Source organism: Colletotrichum aenigma (genome assembly GCF_013390185.1).
Source record: "Colletotrichum aenigma strain Cg56 chromosome Unknown KSG_Cg56_contig02, whole genome shotgun sequence".
Lineage (NCBI taxonomy): Eukaryota > Fungi > Ascomycota > Sordariomycetes > Glomerellales > Glomerellaceae > Colletotrichum > Colletotrichum aenigma.
In genome coordinates this window covers 5,019,622-5,046,256 of record NW_023500908.1, presented here as the reverse complement: position 1 = coordinate 5,046,256, position 26,635 = coordinate 5,019,622, and the positions used below count along the sequence as shown (strand labels likewise).

Sequence of the window (26,635 nt, the reverse complement as noted above, 5' to 3'; positions counted from 1 at the left end):
CTCGTCAAGCACTGGTACTGAACAAGCTCTCTATGAATCCATTGTGGGGTCTTTGAGGTGCAGGTGAAGAACACTGAGTTTGGGTTGGGAGAGGTGTAGCAGAGAAGGGAGTCGTGAATGGGAAGGAAGTACAATAAAAGGAAGGCACGACTAACACGGCCGAGGTCGAGGCCGCGGGATCACGCAGCAGCCGCGCAGCAGCAGCAGCAGCAGCAGGGGGACGGGGATATGGGTCCCGAAATCAAAGAAGAAAGACTGCTTACTTGATTCACACCTCGAGGCAGAAGGAATAAAGCCTGCAAAGGCCCTTTTGGCCGTGGCCTTGAGGAAATTGGACTTGGCCCAAGCCTTTGTTTCGTCCGTTTGGCGGCACCAGGCAAAGGCAGAGAGGCAGGTGCGGGTGCTAGGTGAGGTGGAGGACTTGGGTGAAGCCTTTTTTAAGCGCGCTCAACGGGTGCTCTCAGCCAACCAAAGACGCCGTCCGGGGTCGCGATGAGCGGCTGCCCAAACGCTGCTAAGGCAAAGCGATATTTCCGGAAGACGGGACGGGACTCTCGATGTTGTGTAGCCGTATCAGACGGCACGGAATAGATTGACTCGATCGATGAGGCTCGTATTGCGGCTCCGCTTGGCGGCCGAGCTGGAGCTGGTGTGAGAGACGGGATGAGAGTTGAGCTGAGTTGAGATCGCTTGGCGAAAGGTAAATGATAACTACGGGGTGTGTGCCGAGTTGAGTGTGTTGCTCCTACAAGAGTCTCGTCGAAAGACAAGGCCCGTTGCTTGAAACTTGACTTGCGCAGTGAGGTGGTGTTGTGGTATCACGAGAAGCAAAAGCAGCACCAGCATTCGTCTAAGCCAGCCGTTGACGGCTTCGTGAATGGGGCGAACTCGCGAGTGATATACAAATGGATGTTTGAGTCACTGAGCAAGGGGACACCACGGAGCGACAGACGGATGGTGCCCATCTTTCCAAAAGTCGCCATTCGGGGGTGCCAGCAGAGGGGAATGGCATTTTAACAGAACCCGGTCTCGTTCGTAGGCTCCGGTTCGTTCAAAGCTCGCCCGGCGAGAATGCACTCTGACGCCATTGGCAAGCCGGGGGCATTTCTGCGGAGAGCTGCCCACCGTGCCACCCTCGCCGGGCGCCCTCTCGACCTCCCTCCTCGTCGATAACCTCGTGGACAGACACAGAACAGGCTGCCCAGTCAAGATTCAAGCCCAGTCGCATCCCCGTCGCGAGTCACGCCAGGTGGTGCCGGTGGCTGTGCCGGACCTCGCAAAATGGGCTTTGGTGCGATGCGGGCGAGAGAAACGGTGAGTTGTCCTGGCTAGGGTGGTCTGGAATTCTCTGAATTTGCTGGATTTCCGGGGAGTTCTGCACGAAGGGTCATGGTGACTGGGAAGAGCAAAGCAGGAACAGAGTAAAGATCGTCAGCCAGCGAACGAAAAGAGGCGGCGGATGGCTGGCGCCTGCAGGGGGGCCCCAATCGTCTGAACAAACATTTTGTCCAATCGTCATGCGGATGCCGCCATTCGGCTCACGCCGCTAAGGTACGACCCCTGCAACGAGATGGCAAGAGGAGAAAAGACTGGCTGGCTGGGCAAGCGACGGGCAAGAATGGGGACCGGACCCTTGGTGTTTTGGCAAAAAGTGTGGATGTGTTTGCTGGGCAGACCTTTCCACCAAAAGGCAAGTCGGCCGATGGCGATGGGCGCGGGTGGGCGATGGGGCATGGTTGATGATCAGTGCCAAGCATTTGCCACTACAACCACGGCAGGTCAAAAACCGGTTTGCGACAGGAACGGTCTTTTGGAGGCTGATCTTGGTCAGACGGCAGGAAGGCTTAAGGCAATCCCACAAATCGTGCCTCCCTTCAAATGCCCAGGCAGTTCGTCTAAATGGGTTAAGGTGAGGTAAGGTGAGGTAAGGTAGGTAAGGTACGAGAGACTACTGCGGTAGGCAGGCCCAGGTGCATGCACGGCAGGTACACCTCTGATAAGGCAGTAGTGGCACCTTCTTGACTTCATTCACATTCCACCTGCCAAGTTTCTTCCTCCAGTACTACTGCCCCGGCTAACCATCATCTACCTATCGGAAGAAGGAAGGATGGAAGGTGTCCGAACGCACTTGCTAGTTAGGTAGTTGCACAGTCAGTTGCATTCCTCCATGGACCTTGCTTGCCTGCTCAGTGTTCCATCGATGCGCATTTCCATCGGAGGGTTCTTGCGGCAACTGGCGATGGACCCACCAAACAAGAACTCACCAGTGCCCCGTGCTTCCTTTTGTTCTGTGGGGTCGTCTCAAGTCTTGACGCTACGAGAGAATGATTGGCCGCTGGTGGCCCGCGCTCTGCGACGTAGGGCGCTTCGCTGCAGACGCTGCGGACGACGAACCGCCAACGATGAGGACGGCGCTTGCGGTCTCTGGGACGGGGCCGTAAGACGGATATTTAGATGAGATATTCGGATGGTCCTTCTCTAGCTGCGAGGCGCGTCTTAACAATCTCGTATCGTAAGATGATGGTCTATTCAGCCCTTAGGTCCAGTCTGTCAGCAGCTATGCGTGGGCTGCTGCACCACCATATGGCTGCGGACTGAGTCGCCTGAGACTGACTGACTGACTGGCCGCATCTTGCATGCGAGGCATGAATTGGATCGTCTGCAGTGTCGCAAACTCACGTGGAGTTTCTTTCTCACTCAGGCATGTCAGTGGCAGTCATCCTAGATTCTCATGCTCTGAGCCGGAGTTGACTGCGCCTTGCCTGACTGAAATCAGTCAGTCACGGAAGCTCTGAACAGAGGTGACGTAGGTAGGTAGCTTCCTGAGCACAAAAACTTGGCCGCAATCATCTCACCGCCGGCCTTGGAAGAAGCGACAACTTGGGCGAGGGCACGTGCACCCTCCCGCTTCTTAGCTAAGCAGCCTCACGGACCAGAACTGATCTTCCGCCGGCAGGGAGCAATAAAAGTCCGCTCCTTCCAAATTTTCACTCGGGGCCACTCTCCAACTTCCTGCCCTGCCTCAGGTCGCCCCTGCCCCTGGACCCTCCTTCCTGTCGCGCATCGCAGCTGAAGGTAGGCGCATTCTGTATTCGGCAGGCGGTCTCGTTCAGACTTCAAACCTTGCAACTCTCACCCTCAGCTTGCCCTGCCCTCTTCCTCTCCAACCGACAACATCAGGGCATTGTCGCGGGTTTCCAACATCAGTACGGTCATCATCGCGTCGTCCAAGAAGAATACTGCATTGATTTGTCTTCCTCTGATATCGCGACAATAAAGAGATTGCGGCGCTCCTTCATCACCTGATCAAACCCACTCGTAATCCACATCCCATTTCGTATCGTGTCGCACTGAAAATTCAACTCGCGCACCCACGAGACCTTCAACCTCACGACTTCCTTTGACCTGACAACTCACCATCCTCTCTATTGATCGTGAAGCATCAAAGCACCGCCAACATGGCCGAACCACCCCGCGACATCTCGTCCATCCTTGCTGCCCTAGGTAGGTACCCGAAACATGAACCGCGCCTTGTCTACATCCCCAACTAACGACTCGCCTCGATAGGCGCAGCACAAAGAGGCACGTCCTCGACACCCACCCAATCCCAGCCTGGCATGCCGCCTGGATACCCTCCTCCTCCTGGCGCCCAACCTCCGTCATACCCTCCAATGCCGCAGAGCGCGCCTCCTTACGGCGCAAGCGGAGGTTACCAGCTGCCTCAGCCCTCCGCGAGCGGCAGTCTCGATCTGAGCTCTATCCGGCCCGTCAACTCTGGCACTGTGAGCATCGCCGACGCCATCGCCCAAGCTAAGGCCTTTGCCGCTGAGAAGGGCGTTGCCTCCTACGACCGACCCCTCGTCTACTCCAACGAGCCTCCGCGCCAGGATTCTCGTGGAGGCTACCACCGAAGCTCGCGATCTCGTTCGCCTCCCAACCGTCGCGACCAGTTCCGCGACAACTTCAACCCGTACAGAGATGAACGACGCGGCGACGAACGTCCTCGCGAGTACGGTCGCGAACGGTCCTACAGCCCAGGCCCCCGTGGTCGCGCCTTCTCGCCGCGCAACTCCAATGCCAGAGAACGGTCACCACTCCGAGCCAGCGGCGGCGGCGATGACAACGCCGAGACTATCCAGATTGAGTCCAGTCTCGTTGGACTGATCATTGGTCGCCAAGGCGAGAATCTGCGCCGAATAGAATCCGAGTCCAGCTGCCGGGTGCAGTTTCTCCCGTCCAGCGACAATGGTCCCTTCCGCCAGTGCAAGATTACCGGCCCCAGGGCTCGACGCAATGAGGTGAAGACCGCCATCAACCGCATCATTGAAGACAGCGGCATGGGGGCCATCAACCGCGGCGCTGCGAACCCGAAGGGAGCTCCTCGCGACAACCGCGGCGCAGGTGCAGCAGCAGCAGCCGCAGGTGCCGCTGCTTTGAGAGACGGCGAAGATTGTATGCAGATTATGGTGCCCGATAGAACCGTTGGCCTCATTATTGGTCGTGGCGGTGAGACGATCCGCGACTTGCAGGAGCGATCTGGTTGCCACATCAACATTGTCGGCGAGTCTAAGAGCGTTAACGGCCTTCGACCTGTCAATCTCATTGGCTCGCACGAGTCTGCTGCTCAAGCGAAGGATCTCATCATGGAGATTGTGGACAGCGATAGTCGAAATGACGGCCAGCCTGCCGCCCCGGCTAAGAAGCCGCCCAGGCAGGATGGTGGTCATCAGAGAGATGCTGGCCCGCAGGCTGGAGGTCCCGACAAAATTCACGACGCTATTTACGTTCCTTCCGAGGCTGTCGGTATGATTATTGGCAAAGGTGGTGAAACCATTCGGGACATGCAGAACGGTACCGGATGTAAGATCAACGTTGCCCAATCTTCAGGACCAGGGGAGGTCCAGCGCGAAATTGCTCTCATCGGCTCGCGCGATAGCATCGCCCGTGCGAAGCAAGCAATCGAAGAGAAGGTTGATGCCGTGGTAAGTTGGCATAGATACTGAAGGAGCATACAGATGCTAACATATCGCAGCGTCAGAAGAACTCCGGAGGCGGTGGCGGAGGCGGCGGTGGTGGTCGCGGTCGCCAGAACCAGGATTACAGTGACAGAAGCTACTCTCAACAGGGATCTAACCCACCAGCATCAGGATCGACTAATCCCCCAGCTGCGCAAGCTCCAGCCGGAGCCGATGGCGCGGACCCCTATGCCCAGTGTGAGTGATGTCAACGTGTTGCGGCACCCGTGATAGTGGCTAATGAATCAACAGACGGAGGCTACCAGAACTACCTTGCCTTGTGGTACCAGTCCCTCGTATATCAACAGCAACAAGGCGGCGCAGCAGGCCAGCCAGGTACTGCACCCCCGGGAGCTTCATAGAGGAGGCACTGAGCGTGCGCCCACTTCGTGGAGACCATGCCTACGTGATGTGATTGATCACTTGCCATGGACTCGACATGATGCTTCCTTTCGCGTTGCGTATACTGAAGCGGTGCACATGCCCTTGACTCCGGCGTGTCGCATCGCATTTCACGATTCATTCTCATTCTCGACGACTGATAACTTTCATCCGCTGGACTTGCAACAGCACAGCGTCCTACTTGTTATACTTGGACACACACCACCAACCGGGAATCGCAAACAAGGAGGAAGATGTAGGACTGCCTATGGTCCTGCTTCGTTGACTTCCGATGCACTGAACTCACTCGACACTTGACGATGATGATGGCACTTCTTCGCTTGCACATGTTCCTTGACTGGCATGACCGGGACCCTCGACCCTGACATGGACACGGTGCGTAATGACGCTTTGCGACGACATGGGTTTCTTGCCAAATGTCCTTGATGCACGCTCTTTTCGCCTGTGTGACGGCTGGAACACTATTTCGGACTTGGACGCTCCAGAATCTGACACCGGTGGCGTTGTTCGTTTATCGTGGAATATTTCCCTTCGCAGGTGGCCATGGTGAAGCTCCGAGACACTCCTGCTGGTCATGATGCAAGATACCGCTTGGGCTTTGGTGCCTGAGGAAAGTTGCGACTGCCACTATCGGCGTAAGCGATCATCTCGACTGCCGTTCAACTCGTTCGCCGAGTGATTCCATCACACCAGCATCGTATCACGGTTGAATCTCTACGTGGGTTTGCGTCGTCAATGACACCTCAAACAAGGCTATATGACGTCCTTCATCGTATGGATGCGTATTCCGTCCAGTGCAGCTCCATGGTCTTTGTGGACATGATACCAGACCGTCTTTTCTCCTTTCTCATTTCTCATGCTACAGCTGAATTTTTTGATTCCCCATTTCCATGTTTCGGCAGATGAGGTTGGCAAGGACAGGCGGGTTGACGATGGAAAAGAAAAAGCACACTGTATAATAGTAATTCCGCCTCAATCGAGTCTCATGATTTCACGCGTCAACACGCGCTTCGCTCACTCGTCCACAGTGTCCAGTGGAACGCAGAGCGACACGTCCGGCTCCTCGGCAGCATCCGAGACGGCGAGGCGGGTTGCCGGTGCGAGACCCAACATTCCTCTCGTGACGCGTGCATTCGTTGATGCTATTGCTTCGTAACATTCATACATGATCCAGGCCCGGGCGGCGTCTTCCAGCGCAGCAGGACTCTTTCGCAATTCCTTCGCGGAGTTTATTCGTGCCATTCTGTAGCATCGACGACTACGATTAAAAATCAACTCCGACCACCTGCATGATCCGAGAGGGTCTGATCTTTTTTTTTCCCTTTCACATGTGAAAAATCCTAGCAAGCACGATCCAGACACGCGCAGACAGACATGATCATATGCAGGTCTCCGATAAGCGACGACGCAAAAACACAGACAACCGGGCGGATCAAGCAACGAAGCATCCGCGGATAGCGATAGCGAGGCAGGCCAGATCCTTTTGTCGTTCTCTGCCCAGACCCTTACATCGCCTGCTCATCGTTTGCTGCACGGTTGGATACATAATCAGACAGGCAAACGAGCGAAAACGCACCGTCTGTTCTTTGGTCCTGTTTTGTGTATGCGTGCTTCGTTTCTTAGTTACTTGCAGCTGGCAGCTGGAACTGCAATGTCATACATCCGGTGGGATACATCCGTCTCCTCGTCGAGAAATGGGATCTGTGAGTGAGATAAGGACGTCAATCTTTCTGCGGGTAAAGGTAAGGTACTGAACCAGAAGCACACTCGGACGGTTCGTCGTCGCGCGGCGGCTATCTTAGCACCCCATCGGTGCATCTGCAAGGTAAATCTGTCAAGCCACGCTCTTTCCACAACCTTAACCTAATTAATCCTTTCTCTGTCTGTCTGTTGAAGATACACTTTCGTGACAAGGGCGAACGATCGTGCCCGCGCCCCATACAAGCTGTCAAATCGGGATCTTCTCTCGCATGAACCGGCTTTTTCAGGGTAGCTTTTCATCCACTTTGGGCATCCGCGCGCGGCGTGCCGCAGCTGTCAAAAGATCGCAGCGAACAGAGGGAAGCGAATCAAGAGCGAGGTGAGACGGGAAGCTCAGGCTTGGAGGAGGAGGAGGAGGAGCTCTCACATGCCAAACGCTTCAGCTCTGCTCTGTGTGGAAGTTTACGCACTGGTGGGATCTGGAAATCGTAGTGACAAAGGTGAAGATCTGGCTGATGTGCCCACGCGAAAAGGATCATCACGCCAGAATCTTGCGTTATTACACATACCCAGCCAATGCGCGCAACATCAGGATTCAATCCAAAGAGCCACGGTCCATACCAATCTTCTCTCTTCCTCTCACTGAAGCATCTTCCGTCCTCACCCGGGCCGGCGTGCATCACGGAACCTGGTCCCGAACGGCACAGACATCTCTCTCACATGCAAGAAACAGCGCCCGCCCAGACGTGGAAAGGTGCTGCCGCCTCTCCACCGTACAAAACTCACGGCAGAGTGAGAACTCTATCTGGCTTACATGCACGTAGAAGCCACGCGAGACGTTGGCCGCAGAAGAAGCAAATCTCAAGCCTGATGTTTCTGCGGCGGCACGGACACGATAAGCGAGAAGGCGGACGAACGAGCGTCTGTTCGATGACACCACGACCTTGGCAAAAAACGAAAACGAACGATTTTTTTGACGTGAGCTACGAGGTGTCGTTTATGTGTAACAAACGGCCGAACGACACGACACGGCTTAGCCTTCATCTTTGATGGTGTTTTCCATCGCCCAATAAGAGAGCTGCCCCTTCGTCGTATCATCGTCTGCGGTCTAGACTTCTCATACACACAGATTCCGCCATCCTCCGACGTGTGCCGCATGCAACCCCAATTTGTCACCAATTCTCAATCTCAATTCCTGCCACACGCCCTCTCACTTTGCAATATCGCCTTGCACAGATTTGCATTGGGGGAATAACAAATAGGCCCTCCGCCATCTAGCTAGCGGCCGAGAAGACAACAGAGACACAACCTCATCACCCCCCCCCCCCCCCGCGCAAGACATGATCGAAACAGGTAATGTCCGTGATGCCACGTGCGGCGGCCGACGCAGTGAGTTACTGCTGCTGCTGCTTGCCATGCGCCGGAAGTGTAAAGGGCGATCCCGCGCCGCCCCACCACAGTCGAGCGAGAAGTTCAACCTTCGTCGATGAGAGACAGATTGATGACAATGGGACATGCGCAAAGGTAAAAAAAAAAAAAAAAAAAAAAAAAAAAAGATCGTTTTGGGTTCCCAGATGTGCGTTCAACTTGCAATCGCCAGTGCGACGCTGCTGGGCAGGAGGACCATCGCGCAGGTCGATTTAGGGTTGTGGTGTTGTGTATCCTGGTCAGGCATCCCCGGCCAGCCAAGACGAACGAACGAACCGATTGGAATTAAATATAGCATTGTTATTTCTCAAATTGCTGTGCCGTCCGAGATGCGAGGAGGAGGGCAAAAGCTGGGGGGTTGCAAGCTTGGCTGTCACTCTGGCGGGGGACAAAAAGAAAGACAGGGACGGGGGCAGCACTGAGGCGGGTGGGAGAGGTTCTCGGCCGTTTGCGAGACAGCTTCATCCTTGTCGCAGCAGCCATGCAAATCTGCCATACAGCAAGGTTTGAAGCATTGCTCGCCGCATGATCCATGCTCATCCTGACATCCGACCCCCCTTTCCCTCTCCCCCCCATCGAACGCTTCGCCCGCCCTACAGTTCCTTGTCCGATCTCTTGAGCTCGCATCCGTGATTACTGTGTACATGCCCAGGCATCTTTCAAACCTTTTCTTGTTGCTGTCAGATGTGTCTTTTTCTCAAGAAGGCGGACGCATTGATTTTGCATACACTTCTGACAGAGTTGGCGAGCAACATAACACTCTGACCGGAGAAAACCCCGGTGAACCAATACTCGCCCGCCGGAAAGAGGCGCCACAACGGAGTAAAGGTCCGAAGGAATAAAGAGCAAAAAGAGGGTTTAGACGTTTTCCATTAACGAACAGAGAAAACGCTTCGATGGATGGTTTTCCGGCCGTTCGTGGGAAGAGCTCCCATTGTCTCAGCGCCGTTGGGCAAGCCCCGTCCGCTGCAGCTCTGGCCATAAATCACCTTATCTCGACTCAGAAATGGTATGTCAGTGAGTTTTGGGGGGGGGGGGGGGGGGGGGGGGGGGGGGCAGACAGGCAGGCAGGGCTAGGCCCGGTCTGAGGGTAGGTAGTAGGGCTTCACGGAGGTGGCTTCTCCCGCGCGGAGATGTCATTGGATCGCCGAGCAGTGGCAGCAGCAGGAAGAGAGAGATAGAGACAGGTCCCTTGGTGCTTTCTTTCTTTCCCTGACCGCACACATTCTCGTTACTCAGACACACACACACACAGCTACATGGTTGTGCTGACTGACACTGTTGATGTACATCCGTCAATGACCGGGGCAGAAAGTCAACTGGACGGGGAAATGGCCCTAGCATCCCACACAGGGCAAACCAGAAGGAAAAGCTTTTCCATCCTTTCCCTCCTACGGCCACGTGCCGGGGGCGTTTGCTGCAATACGGTTGATGGGGTGGTGCGGGTGCATGTGCCTTGCTGCATGTGCGGCCACTGTCCGTCTCCTTGCACGCGCGCCGGCGCTTTTTCTTCTGATTTATCGTAATAGATAATTACTTTTATGAGCCGTAAATTTGCTTTTTTTTTCGACTTGCTTCCGTGTCTTGTGTCTTGCATATTGCTCGATCAGTCTTATTCCTCTCTGCGGCTGATCGCGCGATTCCCTCCCCCACTTGCCGACACCCACACACACACCAACACGCAGCAACACACCCCTCACCCCTGCCACAGCACCCCCCCTGCTCCCGTCCCGTTTTCCGCGAGATGTGCACCAGGTGCTAAGGCCCCCCCCCCCCCCCTTGATGTCGATCCCAGAGCTGGCTGGCCCTTTTCGCGCCTTTTGAAGGGTGCCATTCGCCCCCAAGTTGACTCGATTCTTCATTTCTTCCGCTGTTGATGTTTTAGCTTTTTGAGATTCTCTGGCCAAGAGACGGTCAATTGATACAATTGGCATACTCATCATCTCTTAAAATTCCCCCTGGATTCCTCCGGCACTCGTCGTCCTAGCTGTCCTTCTCGACGACAAATTCATCCTCTCCATCACCACTCTCCTCACACAACGGACCCCAGGACAGTCTTCACCAAGCCATCTGAACACACCAGGCGCAATGTGCCGCCTCATCCTCTTCGCGGGCACATGCACCCGCTGCAACCAGTCCCTGACGTGGGCCGAGCTCTCCCAGCAGCTATCCTGCCTCGAGGCCAAGAACGCCGACGAGTTCGGGGGCTGCCGCCGCGGCGTCGACGTCGAGACGCACGCGTTCGACCAGGAGTGCGACGCCTGCGCCGGCGAGGACGAGGGCGTCGCCGGGATGGATTTCGGGGAGCAGCAATATCAGGCGGCGCAGTACCACAACCACCAGCAATATCACGAGTACGCCCAATATCAGCTTCAGCAGCAGCAGAGACAACAGCACGCTTTTGGATCAGCATCATCACATTCAGCAACTACAGCACCGGGGTCGACGATTAAGCGGTCTGGTGCGCGAGACGAGGGGGAGGGGCGGAGGAAGAAGAAGGCGAGGACGTGAGTTTGGGACGGTTTTGGGGGGATACGAGAGGCTCGATTGGGAAGGTTATGATGATGATCTTTATGGAAGATGGCCGAGAAAAGGATACGATTGCGGGATTTGGGCAAAGGCGTTTATTGGAGGGGCCTGGTACAAGAACACCAGCATTTGGAGTACATTGGCAAAGAAAGAAGGCGTTTTCGGGGAGCGATGTTGCATTTTGGCATTTCGCATGGATACCAATGGGACAGGACAGGGACGCATGAATCCTCATCTCGGAGGATAAGCAGCGGGACGGGATGTTTCTTGTTCATTCGCAAGGCAGCAGCAAGATGCAACAGGGAATCGATGAGCTGTTGAATGCGATCAGAAAAGGTGTCTGGGGGCAAAGCGACGGATACCCTTAGGGCCGCGGTCTAGGAGGCCTAGCCTACGTTAGTGGTGCGGCGATCTGGAGGGGCTGTTAGTGAGGGGAGCCGCCCGGCTTGGCTTGCGGGTGATCCCCGCGATGTGCGCATCTCGATGGAGGTGAAGTATCACGGCATCTCGTACGGCGGCAGTAACGGCAGTTGATGAATAGCTTAATCAAAAGTTCGATCCAAAGCCAACGTAGTTCGTGTTGACGACGTACGGCCCACTTAGACGCGTCTTCAAGATCGCAACTTCATTGTCCGACGACTAGTCTCTAACGGCACTTCATGTTGCTCCAGATGGGCCACCACCTCCAGGATATGTCCCGTGAATTTCACTAACCCCTGACGGCCACTGGCTCCAGTCTATGCTTGTTGCATCCAGCAAAGGGTTTCCTTCCATTAAATCCCATTCAACCAGGTCTGGTTGATCATCCTGCTGTTGTGGATAGTAATCGTCTTGAACTGAGAACACTGGCAGGCCAGGCACTTGGCATCTGTGGCATATCCCAGGACGAGATTCCAACGTTGAACGACACGCCATTATCATGGTTATCTAGGACCCCAAGATCCGGATTGTTCACGTCCGACACATTGGCACCGACATCGACTGAGGTCGGTCCATGCGAGGCGGCTTGAGGAGTGACCACGTCTTGAGGAGTAGCCACGTCTTGAGGAGTAGACACGTCTTGCTCGTCACGTCGATCTTGAATTTGCTGGTAAGACTGCTCCAGAAGTGGCTCCAAATGGCGGAGGAAATCATGAAGTCGGCCCATCAAATCAGGAACAACGTTGTCCAGAGCTCTAGCAGCTTCCGTCTCAAGTAGCTCACGCAGCCGCGGCGGAACCTCACGACGCACGTGTTCAGGCCACGACTCTGCTTGAGAGAGTAAAGATGTGTCTATATCATAGTCTAGAAGGTATGTCAGTGAGAAGTAAGGAAAAGTACTTCATAATACCACTCACAAGGGGTGGGGACCTTATTATCCATCACGTCAAACAGAAGCCTGTAGATTTCTGTCCGGAAATCTCTCTCCGACGTTGCCCATTTGGTCAAAGTCCTCAGTCTCGAGGCTGTTTTATGGTTAAACTTGTCACATGGCTTTTGGACGGAGACAACTTTGCAGGGAGGCTCGGCCCTGGAATGGGCGTCAAGTGCAGCATCCTCTTTTAGGTCTTGGTGACACCTTCTACATCTGTAGAGCGGCTTTTCATGACACCGTAGTAGGTGTTCTCTTGAGCCCTGTTAGACCAAATTACACAGAAGCTTCTGTCAAAATAGAAACTTACTTGACTCGGCGGACTGATTTCCACCCAGGTCCCATACAGGTTTTCTCTTGACGATACTTCCAGGGGTTCCACTTGAAGTAAGGGCAGGCGAACAACACTGGCGAAATCCTATTCTCAGAGGGTTTGTGTCGTTTCTTCGAGTGGCCATCATCGCCGCTACTGTCGCCATCACTATTGTTCCCCTCTCGGCCCCGATCCCGCACATCACGGCTTGGATTTCCCTTTGCTTCTAGTCTGGATCGCTTTGTAGTGTTGGACGGCCGACAAACTGCTTTGCCTTTGGCCTGTGACCGACTTGTCCCTGCATCACCCGTGTCCATTGCGTCAGGAGTCTCGCGTGTCCCATATGCTTCCTCCAGATATGTGTCCAAATTCAGGATGAACTCTCTCATGATATCGTCAACAATCTCTTCCCGCTTCTCGTCCAAGGTTTGGGGCCTTTCAGAAGACGACATAGAAGCACTTTCTGCCGAAGAATCTTCCGTGTCGCTTCCGAGACCCCTGTCAACTTCTGTCTCCTTAGGTTTCTCTTCGGGTACCGGGGTGTCAGGCAATGATGCGTCCTCATTCACCGATTGTCGATTGGAACCGTCTGTCCTATTTTCCGAACGCGTCCCATGAAATGGGTCAAGTGGTCCATCTGACTTCGAAGCGGTATCTCTTAGGTTACTCTCGCCGCGATAAAAGAATCCGCTCGTACCGTCGTGACTGAGACTTCTTTTGAGTCGTAGTGGACCTTTGGCTGAGAATCCTGGTTGATACTGTCGAATGGGCAAAGACGCAATGGTTTGGTAATCACCCGTCTCGTCGAATTCGAAGCTCGGGTCCAACGTTCGAGTCCCTCTGCTGAAGATCTCCGCAGGCAGAACTACCAGACGGTCGATGCAGTAATCTGGATCAAACCGCCCTTTCGCCAAACACTTGAAGATACCCGTGATGTGATGACGGGGTGCAAGGAGCCTCTCACAATTTCTGAGAACCGCGCGCAGAAACATCCTGCTCGTTTCGTCACCATCATCCACCAAGGTCGCGTTCTTCCAGATGGCAAAGATTGTGCCGAGAATGAACGGATGTTCGTCGACGATGATTCTCTCTAAGGAAACATCATCTGAAAGGTATTTCCAAGCAGTTGTAGCCGTTATTTCAGGCATTGAAACGGCACGTGTGGCCTCGATTGCCTCAGTTGCTCCATGTGCCCAACTAAACAATCGCCAGCCATTTCCGACATGGTCTGCGCTGTCCATGAAAACTTCGCCGGATGCCATCGCCTCTTTCATGTATTGAATCATGAGACGCGTCAGCTTCGGATAGTCGGCTGCTGAGTCTTCTCTGTTATCATTGCTGAGCGGATTGGTATCATTGAAGACTTCCGACTCGTTCGTATCCTTCGCAGATCCTAGAGAGATGGACGCTTGCGCAGATTTCTTCAGAGCAGAAGGCGCTAACGATTCCAACTTATAGAGCCTTTCGTTGCTTGCTGAGTCTTCCGGGCTCGCAGATGACCCCGGTTCACCTGTATTATAATTTCGCATACCCCATTTCTCTAATCTGTAGACCAGTTATCTTTTTCTAGAAAATATGTCAGTTGAGGTGAAGGGCTTCTTGGATATCCGACTTACGTGACTTCGATTGAGTAATCGGATCTCAGGATTCCCGTCACCTCTTCCAAAGTCCCACTTGCGTACAACTTACATATGACAGGTTTAAGTTTCGCCCACTCGCCCTCAGGCCTCCTAAGAGCTCTTTTCCTCTTATGCATTGGTGCGTGGCGTGTCTGGGCGCTTTTTCCTGTTGAAGAACGGTGCATTTCGAATCCTCTACCGTAGGAGTATGGCGGAATTGTACGTGTAATAAATAACTCAAGTAATACTGAAAGGTCGTGGCGAACTTCTGAGATCTCGCGCTCGCAGCTCAATTTTTGTATCTTGGGAAGTGATGATGGAGATGACTGCGAATCTATAGGACTGTTGCGTGCGCGCAGCGTCTTGCGCGCAAAAGCGCACTCAATCGCTTTCTGTTAACGCTCAAAACGGCATAACCAGTCAAGATCCGTGACGTGTTACGGCGCTTACGGGTTTCGTGCGGCGGAGATGATTGATGGTTGTCATCTAGTATGCGGGGACTGGACTCGGAGGCCTGACTGCATTGTGATTGTAAGGGACAAGATGCCATTGGATGCGCTTTACTCCAATAAAACATTATTGTCAATTGCGTCGCGACTTTCATAGCCGAAAAAAGCTTGGAACTTGGGAGAAGGCTGATATTTGGTCCAGGAGGCGTCTACGGTTATAGGACTCAGTGGCATGCCCGAAAGCCATCTTGTTCACGCATATGTCAACGCAGCGGTATCTGAAGGGCATCACAATTCCTCTTTACGTTCACAGGTCGTACGACGCTGATGACGCACATGGAAACTTGCGCCCGCGGCCCAACACCGCCTGCACTCGATCGTTGATAGGTCTCTGCACTGCCTCTGCCCTTAAAAACGTAGGCTCCCAGGAGACATGATGAGGAGATTACAGAGTCTGAATTATACTGTCTGCCATTTTGAGTTGGTCTGACCCTAATCCCATTAGGCAAGCTTTGAAGGCGCTGGTCTCAGATCATGAAGTCCAGCCCAGCCGCTCACAAAACTCCGACCTAGGTCGCGGCCTTGGCAGTGTAGGCATTTGCAGTCTCACGATCTCCATCTCTTCACATGGACATGCAGGTGTGGCCCAAACCGCTCGCCCAACAATGTGGCCTTCCTCATCTACCAGCAGGCAAGTGCCGTCCGGATGGGTGTGAACATAACCGAGCCCCGGAATTCGATCCATTGTCATACCGTGAACTTTCTCACAATCATTATCGATGAAAAGTCCAGCATCATTGACCGAAGCAGCACCACATGTTGCACACTTGACCCAAACGCGGAAGCGACGCCACGTAAGGTGTAAGATGTTGCCGTGCGTGCTTCCGAAGTCAAAGCGAGACTCTTCTCGCTCTGCCCATGTGTCTAGGACTCCCAGGGCCTTGAGTATGTCGGATATGTCATAGGGGCTCTCTTCGGGCCAAGGCTGTCCCAATGGGACCTTGGATAGCGCAAGTATCGTCTGCTCCAGCTTTCGTCGGCGGTCGCCTGTTGATAAGGCTTGCATCATATTCTTCTCCGATTCGAATATTAGCCGTGAACCAAGAGCCTCCGCAAAGGCATCCACGTTCGGGGAGATTGTGGGCGCAGAAGTGGGCAAGATCTTCATAATACCCACCCCAGGCTTTAGCAAGCATGACAGACGAAGATCGTGTGCTATCAATTAATGGTCGTCTGGGGTCCTCAGAATCCTGCTTTTTGTGTTGCTGATCCATCCCGGGTGGGAGAACTCAAAAGGTTCGGACCATTGCCTCGCCAGAAATAATCTGCAAACACGCGCGACACTGAATACCAGGCTCATTGCCAAGGCGCCAGATGTCTCTCGAGTATGAGTACGACTGGTTCGACATTTTCCGAATTAAGAGCTTAGGCTCCTAGATTATGTATGTTTGTTCGGTCCCGGGCGTACAGAGGTGGGCTACGCTTGTGTCAATTTCACTGGCTGTCAGCAAGGCTTTGGGGAGAAAATTACCGCATGCCCATGCTCAAATTTTGGGCTTAGGCATTTTCAAGGATTAGAATCCTCACGTTAAAGTGGGCCTATCGGGTGAGTCTCCAATATCCAGTGCATTCGAGGTGGCACATAGCCTCACCTGGTCACCTTCATTACAACAGTTGCTAACATCCTATATCACATCCACAATTTGTAGCACAGGGCCCTTCTTTGGCTGCCAATAATTGGGTCTAGTTGGAACGTTTTCCAATTATGCATAATCCGTTCATCCTGAGGATCTGATACTCCTGCATGCTGACCACCAACAACTCGCTGCCAAGGCGTAGCCTGCTTCTTTCTCCAGCCTTCGCCCTTGCGGGTACGCTTCCCATGGCAGGCTTTCATTTGAATCGGGAATCTATTTATACGTTTAATGGGAACTTGAGCTCAGTTGAACGAAAAGGGGGTCTTTGTGTCTACCTGGATTTACATTAATATTTCTTTCCCAAGTTCATCCCCAAGCAGGATCACTTTAGTTTATCAAACGAATGAGCAAGAGCCTATTTGTTGCTTCTATACACAGCTCTGAATCTCTACCAACATGGTGAATATAGAGATGAGGAGTCATCCCTATCAAAAGCTTCCCGAGGCAGTTGCGAACACTCAAGTCAGAGCACCTCACACATGTCATCGGAACGTCGGACGGCAGTGTTGGTCGCGTCTGGTTTCAGAGTGGTATCTGCTTTTCGTATATGCAATATTCTGCGTCGTCTTCGCGTTCGGCATGTGGAAAGGTCTTGATGGCGAGTCTTTCGCCGTTTCTGGACGCTCACTACGACTCGACAGCTCATTCAGACTCACCCAAACCGACGTTTCCACGATAATCTCAGCTTGCCTTGTCGCTGGAAGAGCTCTAGGCACTGCGTGGCAGGGGCTTGCCGCTTGGCGGTGTATCTTTATTCTCTTTGAAAAGACTGGCCTCTCTCTCGAAGATGGCCTCTATCTCGAAGTAATGTCGTGGGCTCCTGAAGCTACCACCGTGGTCAATCATACGGTCAAGGTCATCATCCCGGCAAAACGAAGGTGCCGTGAAACTCCTTGCGATACTGTCTCTTCTTCTTGCCTGGTCTGCGCAGCTCGCCAGTCCGCTGGCAACCGGCTCCGTGTCTTGGGTGCCAGTCTTATCTTACGACACGGACTCAATGAAGGCCATTTCTCTGGGCTTGGCGTCGCCTGGCGACGGATGGGCCAAGTACAAAAATGGCCTCAACATTCGCCGGGGCCTAGTCCAAATGGCTGCCGGATTAGCAAGCCTGAAGGCAATAACACCCCTCGAGTACAACAAGGGGTCCTTGAATGTGACCCAAGCGCGTCGCATGGGAACCTTCCTTGGCTCTTACACCAACGGTACAGTGGTTCAGAACGCAACAGTGCCCATCTTCAAGATCGAGTCCTTCCAATGGATCACCGTTGAATCGCAAATACCCCCAACGATTCTACAGACCTTGCAGGATCCTCAGACCAAAAATCTCAAATTTGCCGAGGACGAGACGCAGATGACAAACGCCTTAGGGGCAACAACTCTTCTGAAAGACCAGCCCTGGAAAGTGCCATCCACGGAGGCGCTGCCCGAGGCAATCAAGGTTTTAAATGAAGTCCGATATGCCTCAATCTATGTGTTTTCCGGAAACAAGAAGGAGGAATACGATTGCCATAAGAGCATCGGCTACACCAATAACACCGAATTCGGCCCCCTGCCGCCTGAGATCCATCTCGTCAAAAGCCGTCGCGAGGACCGTTCCGATTGCATCGCCGTTTCCAAGCTCAAGATCAGTGCAGGAGTAACATACTGCAATCAAACGGGCCCGACATCCAACAGTTCGTCATGCTTCATCGCCTCGAACAATTGTTTCCACGAGCGAAGAGGTGTTGCCAGACAACCTTACCGGAGAGATATTTGCTATGATGCAAGAGGTTCACACACTTGTGGCATCTTTACGTATGAATGACCCAGAAGCCTACATGGGGCGACTGGAAGAGGGCCCTGTGCGACTCGCTCGTTCGGACCTACCAAGGAACATGGAGTGCATTAACAGAGGCCTTCTCAGCTAGCAACTTCCCGGGCGGGATCGGAAGACTCGAAACCAGAGGTTGGGAGCCAGTGGAAGCTCTTCGGGCGGAGGTTTCGTCTGTAAAGATTCTTTCATGGCTGGCTATGAGTATGTTGTTCGTATTTTCCGGTTTCTTGGTGTTAGTTCTCGACGCCTTCTCTGACGGAAAGACGGCAAGAAACCCGGTAATTGCAGCTATTATGTTAGACAGCTCTGGAGTTATTGAGGCGGATGAAACTGGCCTTTTTAATGCGATGAATATCAGTAAAGATCATGAGAATGATACTAAGCGGAGACTGCGCCTAGAAGTAAGCAACGGGAAGGCTGAAACGAGCGACTACAAACATCCGAGATTAGTACAAGAGGAAACTTCGGCGGCCGATCTTCGTTAGTTGGGATTGCTAGTAGGTACTGCATGCATTATCTACGTTGATCATACATATTTCTTAGGCCCCTGCTCAGGACTTGAAGACTTGCGACAGCTGAGACATGCAATCTTGCCCCTCTCATAGATGCTTCGAAGTCGTCAAGTGATTTTACGAACTCGAAAGCGCCAGCACGTGTTGAGAAAGTTTCGAGCCCACACAGCACGGGTTTTCACGGTAGGGAAAAAAGCAGTAAAAGCACTTCGGTCAGTGCCCAATCCTGTAGTTTTGCAGTGTACGTGCCCAGAGTAGAATGCTCCAGTATTAACCGTAGTCTGGTAAGGACGCAGGATCGCTGCTAGCCCAGCCTCACATGAACGTCGTGAGTGGGTTTCGTTGAAAGTAATTTGACTCCACAAACTGAAGCTAACGTTGAAAAGGTATTTGGCTGTATATGAGCGTCGGGACTCCGATACAAGCTGAAGAAAAATGGGTTCAGTCTGAGTCGAAAGTTGGCTCTCAAGAGGTTGCTTAAGTGTAGCAATGTCTGTCCGTTAGATTGGGATCCAGGGATGAGGCTTGCTTCTGATTATTTGGTCGATAACTTTTAGTCACGATCCTTTTTTGACAAGCTTGAACATTGGTACGCCGTGTGGACGAGTTGCCCAAATGCCGCAGGCGTAAGTATCTCTTCCGTCCAACACATAACTTCTAGATGTAGTAGTACCAAATTCTTTCCGATGGCAAATAATAAAACCGTGATGCAAACTAATGATCTTCGCAAATTTACTGCTGTAGACGTGGCCCTAATGGAAATATTTACATTGCCAACTAGGGGACACTGTCAACTCCGCATTTGGGGACATTTGATTCAAAGAGCTGCCAAAGAAGGGAACCCTTTCAACTTTGCCACTGAATCGATATGAAACATATTCGATCACGCTGTGTCTAAGTAGGAATAGCAGTGTTCTCCGGCGTATCCAAAGTGTATGATAATGGCATAGGAAAATGGCAAAAGGTTGCTGAAGCTTTCGTCGACGACCAATGATGGACTTCAATCTTGCCTTGAATGAAATCCCATTCGAAAACAACTTTGGGCTTGTTGACGTTCTTGCTGGGTCAGAGTTGTTATTGACAATAGCGCCCTCATGGTCTGAATACTGTTCCGCAACTTATCAGAACTTTATTCGTCAAAAGTGAGGCAGCGTCTGGATGCAAAGAGCCGACCAGCGCAACAGGGATGCCTAGAGCAGATCTCAATCAGCAGACAGTTGGGTGCATCAGCTCTAAAACATTGCAGGACCAAAGACATCACGCGAATAAAATCAAAGATTATCTTTAAGGTACAGTCATCTAACATTGGGGTTTCTCGCTGTAATTTGGGATCGTGACGGTTGTACAGTTTGGGAACATCCATCCAGAAGAGACAACACAACCCATTTTGTCTATTGTAATTCCTCCATACGTTGCAGAGGCAAGAGACGAGAGCAGCGATATCAATCAAGCACTGCTCTAAAAGTACAGGAACAAGAATCGTTCACAGTCTTCCTCAACTAACTCCGCTGCCTAGGCATCATCCACCCACCCGCCTGGAATGCATAGCGGCGGATTTTCAATAAGATCCCAGAATTCCCCAGCGAACTCATACTCGTAAGTATCCCAAATAAGGTACCAGTCTTCGGGCCGAGGGCCGTATTCAAACCCGACCAGCCGCATGTTAAAAGCCCTATCCCTGTAGCTTCCAGGCAGCAACTCTGAGCCCCGCCGGTGTCGAAGAGGACAGCTCGAATGAAGATATATGGCGAGTTCGCGCCTACCGTACTCTGCCAGATCTATGCCCACAGACTGCAAGTCCTCCAACCAGAATATCATGGCTCGAGACACCCCTTGCATCATCCAACGTGATTCGCGACGTCCTCTCAAATATGCGCAGTCAAAACGACATTTATTTGACAAACCGCAGAGGAATGGCGTCACGTCGTCTCTCATGAAATTACTCAACTCAGTGAGCTTTGACAGAGAGATTCCAGCGAGATACCATCGTACAAGTTTCCGCCAGTGATAAAACTTGTGAAAGCGTATGAGACCGATCTTTCCCCTGGTTCCATCTCTACGAAGCCACGGGCTGTCCCAGAGACCAATAGGCATCTCGCAGAAGTAATTCTCCGCAAGGGCTTGCAGACTTAGCCCTCTACCTGGATTCAAGTTAGACTTGTCATAATGTCCTTCAACTGCCCTCAAAGCAGCTGGAGTGATACTAGCGCTCAAGCTGACTTGCTGCAGTAAAACTTCCGGCCTGACTGCGGACCACGAAAGATATGCAAACCGAGGTTGAGGAGACAACTTGAGGTACTCTTGGTATCGGTCCCCGGTCATTGTTTGTATAACACCAGGAACCCTCCAAATATAGTAAGGAAAAGCGTATCTCTGGGAAGTCCGAGCGCCAGAGAACATTATGTCAATCTCTTCCTCGAGAGCTCCTAAACCCATCATTGTTTTACCAATTCCGGTGAGGGCCGTGTTAGAATAGCCGTAAGCTCCTGTAACATGTGCCGTGTCAATAAAGCCGGGCGTTCCGTAGATATGCTGAGCAGCTGTTTGACCACGATCGTCGGTTTCTTCGGGGCTCAACCCCCAGCTTAGTAATGCTTTGAACGTGTCTAGTTTCCCGCCGTAAGCTGCAATCTGAACACACCAGTCAGCCTTTTCTCAATTCACGTCTACTGAGATTGTGGTTGACTTACATGAAGCAATGTTCCTCCGCTTCGGTCACGATCGAATAATGATATCTCTCCCGCAGCTAGGGCCTTCTCGACATCCAGGAGCTTGCCATATCTGACATCGTTGAATATTTTGCCATAGATACTACCTCGCTTAATCCATGGCTCCAGACAGATTTGCCAACCAACATTTGCGCGATATGTCTGCAAGTCAAAGACCCTTTGAGATACCCATGTCGGGAGCTGCAGGCGAAGTTGGTGCACTAGCAATGTGTTAGCGCAAGCGTGCGAACTTGCACCTTGGTGAGCTTACCGGTACTATTCGCGTAAAACGGATTCTGAGACTGCTTGTAGGTGAAACCTCCGAAGAAAGACGGTTTTTGCCATGGAAGAGGCTTCGGGCCAACCTCATATCTGGTTGGGCGGATCGTTTCCAGCCGATCGGAATGGCTCGTGTCGGTCTGCACCTCATGCGCGTCATCCACAACAGTGTCCAGTGAACTTGGCTCTGGATCTTGAACCAGTTGCACCACAGGCTGAGACTTCATGAAAGCCCTACAAGAGTCAGTAGCTGTTCGCACTTTGAGCGAGGATTGACGGCACCCACATCATATAGCTTTGCTGCGAAAGCGAGATCAGGTGCAACGCCCAACCGATCCGTTCCTAGTACTTCCGGATGTCCTCCTTCTTGAACGAGACCTTGAGCTTCGTGATGTTTCTTCTCGATCGCTTCGCAGTACTGATCCTGGCCTGCAGGTCCTCCGCCAAGCTCTCCAGATCATTGAAAGCGTCTCGACAGTACTCGATGCTCGCATTCAGGTTGGTGGCACTGTTGGAGTAGACCTTGTGTCGCTGCTGTTGCACGAAATCGGCCTCCATCCCCGCCAGGACGGGCTTCAGTATCTCAAGCTGTCTCATGATGCGATTCATCTCTTCGGGGATGTCCTGGATCTCGTCCCACAACTGCTTCAGCTTCATGACGCTGAGGCCGAATTTTCCCGCCAGCTCGGCGACTGCAATCGCGCTGCTGACAACGCCGAGCACTTCTGCCATAGTCGCCGTTTAATTTGCGCAGTCATGAAGGTACCTTTGGGATGTCTCTCGAGAGACGCGCCTCCGGGGATGCTGCTCCCGCCGACGTGACTTTTGGAAGATGGCTGGGAAGTCGAACAACGAGTAATTTGGGGGAAAACCAGTCAATCAGGGCTGGAGGCGGGGTTACGTTCGTAATAAGACCCACGGTAAGGTCGCGCCGAGAAAGCCTCTCTGCTGAGCTGTAGCATCTAAGAACCAACAGCATTCGTGTTGCAGATTCATGCATGCTGCTACTGCGTTTATGGCGTGTGATTCGATGGCGGCTGGCGGGACCAACAGGGGAGGTCTGTACACCTTGCCAAACGATTGAATTTATCACTGGGCTTTCGGGATTCGGGCGAGTTATCATTACGATATATCGGTCCTTTATCATTCGCAACGGTAGCAAAGCATTTGGCTGAATCGCGAGAAACAATGGACAAAGAGGAACTCTTGGCATCGTAGTCAGCTTTGACCTGTAGGAAATCTACTGCAGAGACTCAGACGGATCGTGATCCGCTCAACCCCCGTCGACATGCCTTCAGGCGACCAGATATGGGGGAGTAGTTCTGTTGGCACTCATTGCGCCTGTCCATCCCCTGAAGACATGGGTTGAGTGCAATACGAGACGACTTCAGGTTGACAGCTGTATCAATCTAAATTATGTATAAACGAAAGTATGTAGTTCTATGCATCATTCCCAATGAACAAACTCAAGTTGCGTGGTTCACTGAATCGTTGGAGGCGGCGTCGGTTGCTTCTTCCGTCTCGGCGGCTCCACCTTCACCGGCTCCGGCATCTTCGCGACCTCCGCCTCTTTAATCTCGGCCTCCGTGACAACCTCGGGCTGCTTGAGAAGATCAGACTCCTCCGCCAACTCAATCTTCCTCACGGTCTCATTCTGGTTGACCTCCGGTTTGACAGGCGTGGGCTGAAGCACTTCAATCTTTGCCGGCTCCGGCGCCTTCACAACATCAGGCTTGACCTCGACCTCAGGCTTCACCGGCTCCTTCACAGCCTCCTTCTCAACAACCTCAAAGTCAGGCTCGACAACCTTGGCCTTCGTCTCCTCCACCTTCGGCGCCTCCGTCTTCACCTCCCGCTCCATCACAACCCCGCTATCCCTTCGTCCATCCCACAACTCCCTCACAGCGCCCCAGTACCTCTCCCCGTCCGTCCTCGCGTGCGCCACATGCTGGCTGCCCTCGAATCTCTCCCTGCCCACCCTGAACCCGACCTCCCGCGCCTCGTTGGCGTGCTTCTCAACATCCCCCCAGTAGATCATCTCGTCCTCGCGGCTGTACAGATACACCCGCCGCTGCTCGCTCTGCAGCAGCGCCTTCTGCTTCAGCGCCGCCCACATCCTGCCGAGAAACCCGTGCCGCCCGCCGAACGGCACCTGGAAGATCCAGAACCAGCCGATGAAGACGTGCACCAGCGGCGCCAGGAACCGCGGGAACACCGCCGACAGCGCGCGGTAGCTGCGCATCCAGTGGAACCCGCCCGGGCACGAGTCGTACACGCTCACGTGCGGCGGCAGGCTGTCGAGCCCCCGGCCCGCGCGGTCGGCGGCGGCGTAGAGCTCGAAGAACTTGGACAGGTTCGACGCGCCGCCGTTGGAGAAGACGTGCAGCAGCAGCTGGGGCCGCTTCGCCTCGCCGGGCGGCGTGGCGTCCGCGAGGGCCCGCACGACGGAGACGGCGGGCTTGATCTCGCGCTTGGCGATGCGCACCGAGAGCGTGTGGATGAAGGGGCACTTGACCAGCAGGATGCGCGCCGTCGGGTAGAGGGCCATGTAGCGCGAGGTGTACTTTGCGATGTGGACGTCTTGGGCGGACATCCAGGCGAAGATGGCGATGAGCTGCGGGGAGCCCGGGTCCGGGGCTGCCGATGGCGGCTCGTACAGGAATGTGTTTGGGGAGAGGGCCCTCATCTGTGGGAGAGCCCCTTGGGTGGTTAATTGGTTTGAGGCCATGTTGGATGATGCTTTGGCTCTCGATGTGCGGCTGCGGGTGTACTAGAGTGAGATGGGGGATGATGATGAGTGGGAATGTGGAGGGAGTGAGGTCGGATATAAAGTAGTGGACCTGAGGTCATGGACGAGACACTAGTTGCATTTAGACGCTGCAAGTTCAGCCTTAAGTTGTGTCTTCTTGGGACGTGTAGTCATGGCAAGGTTGTTAAGGTTGGCAAGGTTACCCCTTCCGGCAACTGCCTCGGCTTGAAACCCCTGGTCGGCGGGGTTGCGAATCCATCCTCAACGGTAATCTAGAGGATTCTCTGAAGGATCGCTGTTGAGAATGGGTCTACGATTCTAGGCATCCACTGATAGCAATTCGTAGCAGGGGAATGGCTCGGATTGATATGGAAATTTGAACCCAACGGGCCGGCGGCAAGACAGCAACGGCCGTCTCGGCGAGTTGGGGTAAACGCTCCGACCACTAGTCAATGCAGGTCAATGAAGCTGGCGATTGAGCAGTGTTCAGGCTTGAACCAGTTTATAATTTGACGTTTAATTAATGTCAAAATTTGAGTACAGGGTGGCAGCTCATAACAAGTCGTTCCATGGCAACTGTTCGTACGAAGATAGCATCAATTCTACCCGGAGTCGTGCTGCCCAGTTCAAACCATGTGAAGGACAGACTGTTTCAGCCGAAGTTACCAACGGTATCCCAGCTAACAAAGTCTTGAATCATCAGTCAGCCTCGTTTCCCATACTACTCAGTTCAGTTCAGATGAAGTTCCATAGGTGACATAGAAGTAGTTCTGACGGGCCGGGAAGAACATCGTGTCTTTACGCGCAGCAGGGGGATGCGGATGATGCGCCATCCCGCATATCGCATGAATGACAAACAAATTGAGCAGAATGCATCCATCGGATGTGAGAGTACATATCGTGGCGTTTTACTCGATGGTGGCAGGGGATACTTGCTTCGTCACGGGCCTGTACCATGGCCGCCTTGGCTGCAGCTGCCAACGTGCCAGAAGACCCTAGAAGAGCCAGAAGCCCAAGACGCCTCGCCGTTGGAAGTCTTCATCATTTCCGAACTTTGATTGCCCAGGTCCTGAAAGCTGTGTCCTGTACAACTTGCCCCTGGATGACACCTCGGACGGCAGCTGCAGGTTCCCGTTGAGCGTGGGCACCACAGCTGGACGTCGGACGCAGACTTTGAACCGAGATTGGGAGCATCATATGCCGTTTTGGATCGAATCCCGAATTGTTTGAAGGTTGGTATATTGTCTGGACTTTTCCTGACACTCAATGAACTCCATGGCTGCTTAGAGACGGGAATTAGTATAGATGCCGTTAGGCTTGAGCGAATTCAACATTTACGACCAGCCAGTCGTTTGAGCAGTGAAAAATTTGAACGGTCTAAACCTTGGGTCCCATCACAGCTTGTGTTATGGACATGTGAAACTTCAATCGGGTACATATTCGCGGCCAGCCCCGTTCGTTCCGTGATCCTGTCAAACGGATGAGAGGACTTGCACGGTTCCAAGTCCAAAGGCCCGAATGACTTGGACGAGTTTGGACCATGAGGTCGGGATGAGTGCGGTGACGGAAACGAATCGAATGGCAAACAAATGGGTGATCGGTAGCTGTTAATTGCCTTCTAAGTCACGATGCGTCTGATGGAGGAAGACTGCGCACGGGTTAGCTATTTCATATGAAGATGATCCGGAAAGAGAAGATACTTGGGACTTCACGAGGCAAAAAAAAAAAGATGTGTATCACGACAAACAGGGAAGCAGTTGCCGTGACCATGAGCTCCTCCCGGATGTGACAACGTTACCAAACGAGACAGGCGCAGGGTCGCCCCTATCGTGACTTCCGCGACGGCAACCACCCTCTCGGCCCCTTCCCCCTTTCGCGAGCCACGCCTTCCCGGCGTCACAAACAACCCAGGAGGAGGAAGCGACTTCAAGGCAACTGCCTCCCGTCGTCAGATGCCGCACTGAATCTAACGCACCTCCCATCTCTCTGTGTCCTCGACCCCTCCTTATTACCTCCCTCCTTCGTTCCAAGATTCCGAATCTCCTCTTTCGCAACCCATCACTACCCTCT

General features: G+C 53.1%; 5 protein-coding genes across 5 annotated transcripts; 2 read left to right on the top strand and 3 right to left on the bottom strand.

Annotated features, from left to right (window-relative positions):
* Positions 1-3,458: 3,458 nt before the first annotated feature.
* Positions 3,459-5,377, top strand: FUBP1 (Far upstream element-binding protein 1; the record flags this gene model as incomplete). Its single annotated transcript, XM_037318631.1, has 4 exons — positions 3,459-3,504; positions 3,568-4,982; positions 5,033-5,213; positions 5,268-5,377. 4 exons carry the CDS (start codon positions 3,459-3,461, stop codon positions 5,375-5,377), a joined length of 1,752 nt encoding a protein of 583 aa, XP_037183293.1.
* Positions 5,378-10,634: 5,257 nt separating this feature from the next.
* On the top strand, positions 10,635-11,057 carry CGCA056_v003373 (uncharacterized protein; the record flags this gene model as incomplete). The annotated part of the gene is made up of 1 exon (XM_037318630.1): positions 10,635-11,057. The coding sequence occupies one exon, from the start codon at positions 10,635-10,637 to the stop codon at positions 11,055-11,057; it is 423 nt and encodes a 140-aa protein (XP_037183292.1).
* Positions 11,058-20,768: 9,711 nt separating this feature from the next.
* CGCA056_v003372 (uncharacterized protein) lies at positions 20,769-22,548 on the bottom strand (the record flags this gene model as incomplete). The annotated part of the gene is made up of 5 exons (XM_037318629.1): positions 20,769-20,771; positions 20,822-21,460; positions 21,520-21,758; positions 21,809-22,050; positions 22,166-22,548. The coding sequence occupies 5 exons, from the start codon at positions 22,546-22,548 to the stop codon at positions 20,769-20,771; spliced, it is 1,506 nt and encodes a 501-aa protein (XP_037183291.1).
* Positions 22,549-23,296: 748 nt separating this feature from the next.
* Positions 23,297-24,544, bottom strand: tmem53-b (Transmembrane protein 53-B; the record flags this gene model as incomplete). The annotated part of the gene is made up of 1 exon (XM_037318628.1): positions 23,297-24,544. The coding sequence occupies one exon, from the start codon at positions 24,542-24,544 to the stop codon at positions 23,297-23,299; it is 1,248 nt and encodes a 415-aa protein (XP_037183290.1).
* Positions 24,545-25,942: 1,398 nt separating this feature from the next.
* Positions 25,943-26,107, bottom strand: CGCA056_v003370 (uncharacterized protein; the record flags this gene model as incomplete). Its single annotated transcript, XM_037318627.1, has 1 exon — positions 25,943-26,107. One exon carries the CDS (start codon positions 26,105-26,107, stop codon positions 25,943-25,945), a length of 165 nt encoding a protein of 54 aa, XP_037183289.1.
* Positions 26,108-26,635: the final 528 nt, after the last annotated feature.